Source organism: Selaginella moellendorffii, unplaced genomic scaffold, assembly GCF_000143415.4.
Source record: "Selaginella moellendorffii unplaced genomic scaffold, v1.0 SELMOscaffold_43, whole genome shotgun sequence".
Lineage (NCBI taxonomy): Eukaryota > Viridiplantae > Streptophyta > Lycopodiopsida > Selaginellales > Selaginellaceae > Selaginella > Selaginella moellendorffii.
In genome coordinates, this window is record NW_003314304.1 from 1,529,523 (window position 1) to 1,537,900 (window position 8,378).

Below are 8,378 nucleotides of genomic sequence, written 5' to 3' on the forward strand. Positions count from 1 at the left end.
CTCGAAACGTTGCCACCAGTTTTACTAGCTTAATGCAAATGCCACTCTGAAATGCCTGTTCCCACCCTTCCTTGCCAATGTGGTTATCTTCGATGACTAACTCTTCCACCCTGCACTCCTGACTTGCCAGATCCCTACTCAATTTCCCAAATCCTTCCACTGTCATCCTGTTCCCCAGCAATTGGAGACGTTTCAAGTTGTTTCCTGGTTTCCTAAGGAGTTGGCTAAGGAGAGTCTCTGGGTTCCCAACCCTGTACAACCAAAGCTCTGTCAAGCAGTCGAGCTGAGCAAAGGCCAACTCAAGCTCCTGAGGTGGTGTGAGGATGTCTTTGCCTCGCCAATCGAAACGTAGCCCTTTCAAGACCTTGAATTCCTGTGTCATCGTCAGTAGCTTTGCAAACCTCTGCACCTCAATCTGCCAAATATCCTGTCCCTGCTGAGGAGGAGCAATGCCCTCTGCCACCCTTTGCATTCGATCACTGGGAATGCCCAACCTACAAGCGACCCTGGCAGCGAAGTGGATGAATCTGATGTCGAGCTGTGGTACCAAAGCGGCCTTGAGAATGTCAATGTGAGCAGCAGCAGCAGCAGCAGCAGACGAACTGCCATCACCAGGAGCATCTCCCACATCCAGAGCCCTGTCTAACCTGGGCGGATTTGAAATGCACCAGTTGAGCACACCAATCAGATCCTCCTCTGTGCCTCCAAACCCCTCAACGGTAGCACTCACCTCATCAACAAACTCACCTTTGGATGCGTCAAGCGCCTCCAGCCTCCAGACAAGCTCCCCACAATTAAACTGAATCGCATTGAAGTGCCGCTTGTTGCCCCGCTTCGCTGCGAGAGCCTCCTTGATCTCCTTGACAGAGTCACAGCGGATCCACACTCGTCGCTCCTCCTCCATGGAAGTTTGCCCTAGATCGAGTGATCATGAGTAAACTTCTCCCAGCTGTGGATAAGAAAGTAAGCACGAGTTAGTTTAGGGTTTAGAACAGATAAAATGGGGAAGAAGGGGAAAGGGAAAAGAGAAGACCGAGCGAGTTCGTCGCCACGACAAGGTGTTAGACGAGGATGATATCGATGCGATCTCTGGCCAAAGACTCTCAATTGTTTTCCTTTTTGTCAGTGAAGGGGCAGTGGAGAGCACGAGTAAAAAGTGAGCTGTAATGTAAGAGTTAATTTAGGAATTAAACGGAAAGGACAAGACCATAAACAAACATAAAATGATTCCATTTGGTGGATTTTATGACACGCTGAGGGAAGAAAGGTCGGCTGTTTCAGCAGTGTAAATGTTTAGTATTGAATTTTTGACACAGGTACTTCAATAATCTTTAAGTGCTGGATTTAGACGATTATAAGGTTTGTTTCTGTCGCTCATCGTTCTTCCTTGTTTTTTAACAACTAAACTGATTTCCTTTTGCAGTGGCAAGAGATAAAACCCAAGCTTGGAGCTGCCTGGCCTTCAGCTGGAACTGGTTCTCAGCTTGCTGTTTATTTAGATGAGGTATTTGTCTACTAAAAGTATAGTTTTGCGTGTTGTGAACATTTTTTCTTTTCTAGATTTTCTTGTACGGTGGCTATTTCAAAGAGCCTGTGCTTGTTTTACATTCTCGTTTGGAGTTTTAGTTTTTCAATGTGTTTTGTGAAGGTGAAAAAATCCGGTATGGCTCCTGGCCAAGAGCAGGATTTTTGTCCACATCTTGTTTGGTGGTGTAGTTGATGCTGATGAGTACGGTTTCAATGCATGCGTTGGAAAAACTAATGTCTTTTGCAGGTGATTCCCTGCACAGCGTTTTTATGATCGAGATGTATATGCTTTCCAGATGGTTTGTATCTCGTCGATTTTTTTAAAATTATCTAAACACCATCGCTCGCAGGTATCCTTTGGAGCTTCTCAAGCCAAAGAGCCTAAAGATTAAGGTATGGCAATCTGAGATTGTGTAGTGGTTAAGTGTGCATCCAAAGCAGAGGAAAGTGGTTGATCCAAATGTGGAAAATGCGTCTCAACGTTGAGCGTTCGGCTTGAAGGTTGTTGCCTTGTGGAAGAATGAATGCTGGAATGGTCGTTGGAAAGGATACTTTATTTCTGTATGGAGGTATGAAAGAAGTCGGCAAAAAAAAAGTGACACGACGACCTTTCCTCGCTGGACCTTCGATGTGTGGAAGTGCATTATTGAGGTTAGTATGATCGAGCCATCATCCAGCCTCATACTAATGTCTCAAGCAGGAAACACAAAGCGCGTGGATTGAAGCTAGTAAGGAGAAAGGCGAAACTGATGGTGACAACAGTGATGCTGGATCGATTAATAAAGGAAAAGACGAAGAGGACGATGACGAGGTAGTAAAAAAGAAGGATGTAAGAAAACTTGTCTGTTTCCTTTTGTGTTCTAGGATGCAGTGGAGTCACTGTGAAGAGGCAGCTGCTATTCTTAGGGGCGAAGGCAAAAAGGTGACACAGAAAGCACGGAAATTAAAGATTGATCCGAGCTGGGCCTGGCTGATTCCCAACAAACACTTTTGGTGAGTGCTGATAGTAGTTCATCTTCCTGTTTTGTTATTGATTTGTCTTTCAGCCTGGAGAAACGCTGAGAGATTTTTTCTCTTGGACGATCATGTATTGGCAAATGGCACCTTACGATCACACCCAACACACTGGAAAGGTGACAACGCAGGTTTTCTTTCGCTCGTTCTTCATGCTCTATGCATCTATCAGGAGCTCAGGAAGGATGGATTTGACTTGGCAAAGACACGCTACAGAGAACTTAAAACCCGTCCTTGACAAGGTAAAGTGGTGTTTTAAGAAGGAATCCTCACAACAGCATTGTTTGATTTGCAGCTCGCGAGACTTGAAGCCGACCACAACGCCGAAGAGGAGGCTACCAAACCTTCCAAAGAGCGCAGCAAGAAGAAAGGATAAGGTCCGTGATCTCTGAAAGTTCTAGCTGAAAATTAAATGAATAGATTACAGTTATTCCCAGAGGTATGGTGAGTGCTTTCCTTTTCTAGAGGCAATGCCATTGACATGAAACCACTAGTATACAATCTCTGCGTCCTATCATCAATGGTGATAGAAGGTTAATTAATAAGGACGATCCGCATGAAATGGATATCCTGCTCTTACCCAGGATAAAGTTTATATTTCCATGATTGCTCGCAGAGTGTATGGGCCTGAGATATGCCATGGCTTGCTTTCGGTTGCCTTTCGTAAAGTGCAGAGTGAACACTCTCTCTACGCGGTCCATAAACTTTACTACCTGTAGTGCATTGGAGCAATGAAATCCCATCAGCAAGACCCCCAAAGGAAAATTTCTTCACACCTTGTCCGACGTTGCAAAGTGAGAGTTTTCGACCATCTTGAGGTAACTGCCAGACTCCAGTCACCTGAAAATTTAAAAAAGCTTTTTAGAAGTCTGCAGTAATTTTCCATTTTCCATAAGTACCTTGTCATATTTCTTGCGGATCCTGACGAATGCCATCATGTTCAAGGAGCTGCCAAGTAAGTTTTCAACACTTTGAGAACATGGATCAATCGTATAGAGGTCATTCACCTCAAGTTTCTTAGGAGTCGAAGCCCACGATAAAATTCGACAAAGGCCGTCTGGAGCATCTTGGCTGCTCGCTGAACCTTTCCTTTGTTACCGGGGCTCCCCTTCAAGCTCTGAGATTCGTCATCTACAACATGGCAGAGATCAAACGATTCCAAGTTAAGTGCTACAGATTTAGAGGCTGCTATAACAAACCTTGCATAACGATGAGCTCTTGCATTTGGATGTGAAGTTGCTGTGCTTGAGCATCGTACTCGTCTTCCTTGCATCTAAAAAACTTGTCCACTTTGTTGAGCTGATCGTCAAGGCCGAAAAAGAAGCTCTTTTCGTGATCCGATCGAGTTCCAAACAGCTCCGTCTCGTAAAAATCCTTGCCATCTGCAATTCTCCTCTTGTGCACAACCTGACCGTATTGAAGAGTTTTGTTTCGTCTTTACAGTCCAGAACATCCATGGATGTTTCCGAGGATATGGATTGTTCGCAGCAGCTGCTCAGGATGGCGCTGGGATCTTGCAGCAAGTTTTGAAGCTTGCTCTTGTCAACCGAGAAGACATTTGGATCGAACACCTTGTGCTGCTGGTTCTTGGTATGTAGGATCTGGTTTTTGATTCTCTTGACAACTTTCTTGAGCTGCTTGTAGTCGCAGTACTTCACCCACTCTGGGACGAGCTGGCCCTCCAGCTGCTTCTGGAACTTCACCATGTCTGAAAGCTTGGATTACCTGAGGCGAACATCGTCAAGAAAACGATCAAGCAAGAGATGAAATACCTGGAGGAAATGGTGTCAAGTTTAGAATGCCTCTTCAAACTTTTCTGGCGCCTGTGCTCTGGAAGCAGAGGAAGAACAGTGGCAATGAGCATATGACGAGACAAATGGTGGCGTGGAATCATCAAATGCGGGAGGAGCACCACCAATTCTCACAAGAAAACAGCGCCTTAAGATCATCTCTGGAGAAAAGGGGGAAAGCCTTCGTTTCTCACCGACGCCAGCGAACAATTACATAAGAATACGTTTTCCCGAGTGAAACTGACGCAGCAGAGTGCAAGAGGAGAGAAGAAGCAAGCGATCCATTGGCCTATGGAACTAAAAAAGGAAGCAAAAGGACAGGGAATGCAGGGGAATCTACATGAAAAGAAGCTGTCGTAAGTTACACACTTACACACACTCTCACACACTTCAACTCTTTTCTTGTCAACACGAGTAATTTATGCGAGCGAAAGGGAATGAAAGAATCATTTGAGCATCTAAAGCATGGAAGGAAGCGAGGCACGTACTCTTTCTGGAAATCACGCTTATGGAGCGTTTTGTTTCGTCGGAATCCCGATTGCTGGCGCAACCAAACTGAAAGAATCGCAAGCTCAGAACTACGAAAGCAAAGAAAAAACTTACTCTTGAAAGGGGACGACGAGGAGAAGAATAACCGAAGGAGCCAAGCTTGGAATCGAGAGAGCTTGTCGAGTTCTCGAGGTGAGAGCCCTTTGCTCACTCAAAAACTTGAAGCAAAGCTGAATAACTCCAACAAAGCGATAAGAACGCCACCTTATATTGAAACACACGGCGGTTGTCAAGCGATAATTCAGCTCTTCGTCTGGAATGCACCAGCAATAAAATAATGCATATGACGCAGAAAGAAGAACTTAACGTACCCGTTCGCTGCCACTTATCAAACTTGACAACCCAAGTAACGTCCCCAACCTTCGTCGCACGAATTCGATCAACCCACATACAGAAGTTCTTTCCCCTGTGAATACCGTGGAGGGACGTAGAATCTCAACGCTTGTACGAAGATCGTCTTCTAGTCCCCACGGAGTGACCAGCGTTGAGTCAGGGGCCTGCCAGCCATTTCGTTGCTCAACCATCCAAAAGTACTAAATACGAGGAACTTACCATTGGCCTTTTCAAGTGTTCAAACACCTCGTGGGAGCTTTCAACCTCGCCTCGTAACCATCTCACACAGTAGCACCACGTCCGATCAACCAGCAGTGAGCTGGCTCAGTAAGTCGGCATCCCTGGGCGAAACACAAGGATCAAACTTGAACTCTCGGATAGCTTGTAAGATTCCCGAAGCGCATCTTTCAGTGCCACGAAAGATCTTGGGATTGTCTTTGGCATTATCAAGGTACCACTGCGTAAGATCTTCAACCGCATTCCCGACCTGAGATCGTCAGTGAGTGAGTGGCTGATCAATCGACTTCAAGAACTTACGATCACTCCAGAAACGTCTTTGACGGCAAAGAGCTCAGCATCACAAGAACTTTCTGAGGAGCTCTGCCTTCCCTCATGAGCTGTCCCTTGTCAGCTGCTCAAGGGAGAACATCCATATCCTGTCCTCCGCTGTATATGATTTTTACATCCAACTGGAAGAACAAAAAAGAAGAAGGATTAGATCACAAAAGCTTCGAACGATCCTCTAAAAACTTGCCTCACACTCGATCAATCTCTTCAACAGTGTCTCCACAACCCGAGGATCCTCCGCCTTCTTCAGCTTGAAGCTGACTTTGTGAGGTCGCTGTGCTGTTTGTTCCTACAGAAAAAAAAAAACCAGGACGAGATAGAGAAAACCGTTGTAAACACCATCAAAGAGAGGATATGGAATTTTTCTACCTGGAATGTAAGCTCTGGAAACTTGGAAGTCTCTTCCAAACAGCCCTATCCCACCCCTTGTTTGGTTCTCGCCCATGGCATCGCCGTACAATCTCGACATCGTGACCTCCGGCGTGAGCAGCGTCCTCTCCCGCCTCATCAGTCGGCGATCTTCCAGTCGAGAACACCAGAAGCGAGTCATGGAAATAATCTGCGGCCCAGAGCGCATTGAAGAAGAAACCCGATGCGTACCATTGTTCCATCGAGATCGGAGACGATCGCGAGCCGCGCCCCCTCCATTACAAGCTAATGTGCAAAGAACCCTAAAAGCATATGCATAGTATCCCTCGAATCTTTTTAGACTTTTCACTAGTTTCCAACTTGTCTTCCTTCCCAATCCTCGTAGCCTCTTAGAAACGCACGAAGAGGACCACTCTCTCATTCGGAGATACCGCCGAATCGTAAAGGGATCTTCCCTTCACATAGAAATCTGCAAAGAACCGCTCCACACAAATTCCTTTTCAGAGTTTCTATACCTCGAATGGATCTGTCTGGTGCTTCTCATTGTTTTCTTGCTCTTCGACCTCTTCCTGGAAGAGCAATCCAAGGCAGCCTCATACTGGCTCTGCTGCTGCTGCTGCTGCCCGATCAAATTCCCCTCAAATTCGACACATTGCCCGGGCAAGCGTCACAATCCCAATGCCGCCACCGCTGCGAGGCGCTGCCAACACGATCAACGAGAATCGATGCCCTAGCGCATTGGGGGACGCCGGGCTCGAACCCGGACCAGCGGATGCCGCGCCGCGCCGGACTCGAGCCACGGACCGGCGGTCTCGTCGCCGGACTCGAACCCGCCACCGTACGCTCTACGCCTCCACCGCTACCATACGCCTCTCTCTAGTTTATTATACGCCTCCAATCCTTGGTAGTGCTTCCTCATGATCACCTCTATGTGACAACCAACCCCGCGTAGAGTACGCGGGGTACGACGTTTGAAACTCCATTCATTGGGCTTTGTTAAAGAGAATAACAGAGAGAACGCCACTGTAGCTAAACCTAGAAATCAAAAACTAAGGGGATGACAATGCTAGTAGTTCTTTTTTACATCGTGCCACCTTAACCCTAGCGAATAATAGAATATTCGCTGCCGGAGAATATTCCGGAATCGGCACATGATAGAGGGCAGTGACAAGAGGTTTTGGGCCTTATTTTTATTGTTCGCTGGGAGTCCATGTTCCCTCTTTAGCTCCCCATGTGTGGCCTTTGTTTTTGTTGCCAGCCAAAGAAACACACAGAAAGTTTGAAGGAGAGAGAGAGAGCGCAAAAATCTGAGAGGAGAGAAAGAAATGGGACCGGCTTTGATTGACTTTGCCGCGCTCCACTTCCCTTGATCCCTCCATCTCCATCTCGTCCTTTTTCTTTTTCTATTCGGACTTGAACGATTCGATCCATGCCATGTTTCGCTCGAAGTCGATGGATCACTGCCCGATCACTCCACCACTTCTTGTCAACTGGAAAAGTCTTTAAATTCCTCTCGCTGATGTGATCAGCACGGCATTAGCCTGAGATCAAGGCCGCAGATCATCCAGCAAAGTCTAAGCTTTTTGCCATGGATGTGACAAGCTAACGTGTTATCCAGAGCGCTTACAGGTTCCATTGTTTTTTCCATGACAATTCTTTTTCCTCTGGCGACCGGCACGAAAGTCGTCCGAAGCAACCCAAACTGGAAACAAGATACATGCCCAGTTTCTCGGACAGATTTCCTCAAGCCCGGCAGCACACGGAAGACGAAGAAATTCGTTAAAAAATCCACGAGCAAGCAGCAAGAGAGAGAGAGAGAGAGAGAGAGAGAGAGAGAGACATAAAGAACTTTGCCAAGCCCAAAGTCGTTGATGTTAAGCTAGGCCGTGCTTGAAGCGCGTGATGATGATCATGAAAGTTCCTGTTGAGATGCTCGGTGGATTCTCAGTGTCTCCAGCTCGAGACTTATCGATCAATCCACAGTGTGCGGCAGCCATCGTTTCGCTCGATCGCTCCCTCATTTGCAAAAGCTCGGACTTCACGATCCTTCTCTTTCTGCCATGGATTCCTCCATGAAGAGACCACCGAGCCAAGTTGCGAGAGTGAGGTTAAGCTGTAGTGATCTTACGGACATCCTCTTTTTGGATTGCTTCCTTTTTTACTCCGCGTATCGTATCGACACTGTTGTAGAAGAAACAAACGAGTTTTGGAGGTAGCAACTTCCCTTCC

At 46.6% G+C, this 8,378-nt stretch overlaps 3 protein-coding genes across 5 annotated transcripts; 1 reads left to right on the forward strand and 2 right to left on the reverse strand.

Annotated features, from left to right (window-relative positions):
- The first annotated feature begins 1,231 nt into the window (after nucleotides 1–1,231).
- On the forward strand, nucleotides 1,232–2,902 carry LOC9647366. 2 transcript variants are annotated; one of them, XM_024684895.1, is made up of 12 exons: nucleotides 1,232–1,267; nucleotides 1,317–1,359; nucleotides 1,424–1,504; nucleotides 1,561–1,661; nucleotides 1,775–1,826; nucleotides 1,878–1,920; nucleotides 2,029–2,178; nucleotides 2,228–2,338; nucleotides 2,392–2,520; nucleotides 2,574–2,660; nucleotides 2,714–2,783; nucleotides 2,837–2,902. In XM_024684895.1, the coding sequence occupies exons 3-9, from the start codon at nucleotides 1,500–1,502 to the stop codon at nucleotides 2,410–2,412; spliced, it is 483 nt and encodes a 160-aa protein (XP_024540663.1). In that variant the 5' UTR covers nucleotides 1,232–1,267; nucleotides 1,317–1,359; nucleotides 1,424–1,499; the 3' UTR covers nucleotides 2,413–2,520; nucleotides 2,574–2,660; nucleotides 2,714–2,783; nucleotides 2,837–2,902. The 2 variants fall into 2 exon arrangements, with proteins under 2 accessions (XP_024540663.1, XP_024540664.1); XM_024684896.1 differs by lacking the exons at nucleotides 1,232–1,267; nucleotides 1,317–1,359; nucleotides 1,424–1,504 and having other exon boundaries at nucleotides 1,588–1,729.
- LOC9647032 lies at nucleotides 2,866–5,902 on the reverse strand. 2 transcript variants are annotated; one of them, XM_024684893.1, is made up of 13 exons: nucleotides 5,751–5,902; nucleotides 5,433–5,700; nucleotides 5,192–5,377; nucleotides 4,935–5,133; nucleotides 4,820–4,886; nucleotides 4,314–4,371; nucleotides 3,741–4,266; nucleotides 3,549–3,672; nucleotides 3,441–3,489; nucleotides 3,318–3,381; nucleotides 3,122–3,254; nucleotides 3,039–3,045; nucleotides 2,866–3,002 (listed from the first exon to the last, which is right to left on the reverse strand). In XM_024684893.1, the coding sequence occupies exons 7-13, from the start codon at nucleotides 3,763–3,765 to the stop codon at nucleotides 2,877–2,879; spliced, it is 528 nt and encodes a 175-aa protein (XP_024540661.1). In that variant the 5' UTR covers nucleotides 3,766–4,266; nucleotides 4,314–4,371; nucleotides 4,820–4,886; nucleotides 4,935–5,133; nucleotides 5,192–5,377; nucleotides 5,433–5,700; nucleotides 5,751–5,902; the 3' UTR covers nucleotides 2,866–2,876. The 2 variants fall into 2 exon arrangements, with proteins under 2 accessions (XP_024540661.1, XP_024540662.1); XM_024684894.1 differs by having other exon boundaries at nucleotides 2,924–3,052.
- Nucleotides 5,518–6,391, reverse strand: LOC112349880 (sucrose-phosphatase 2-like). Its single transcript, XM_024685060.1, has 3 exons — nucleotides 6,191–6,391; nucleotides 5,968–6,069; nucleotides 5,518–5,700 (listed from the first exon to the last, which is right to left on the reverse strand). The coding sequence occupies exons 1-3, from the start codon at nucleotides 6,389–6,391 to the stop codon at nucleotides 5,518–5,520; spliced, it is 486 nt and encodes a 161-aa protein (XP_024540828.1).
- Nucleotides 6,392–8,378: the final 1,987 nt, after the last annotated feature.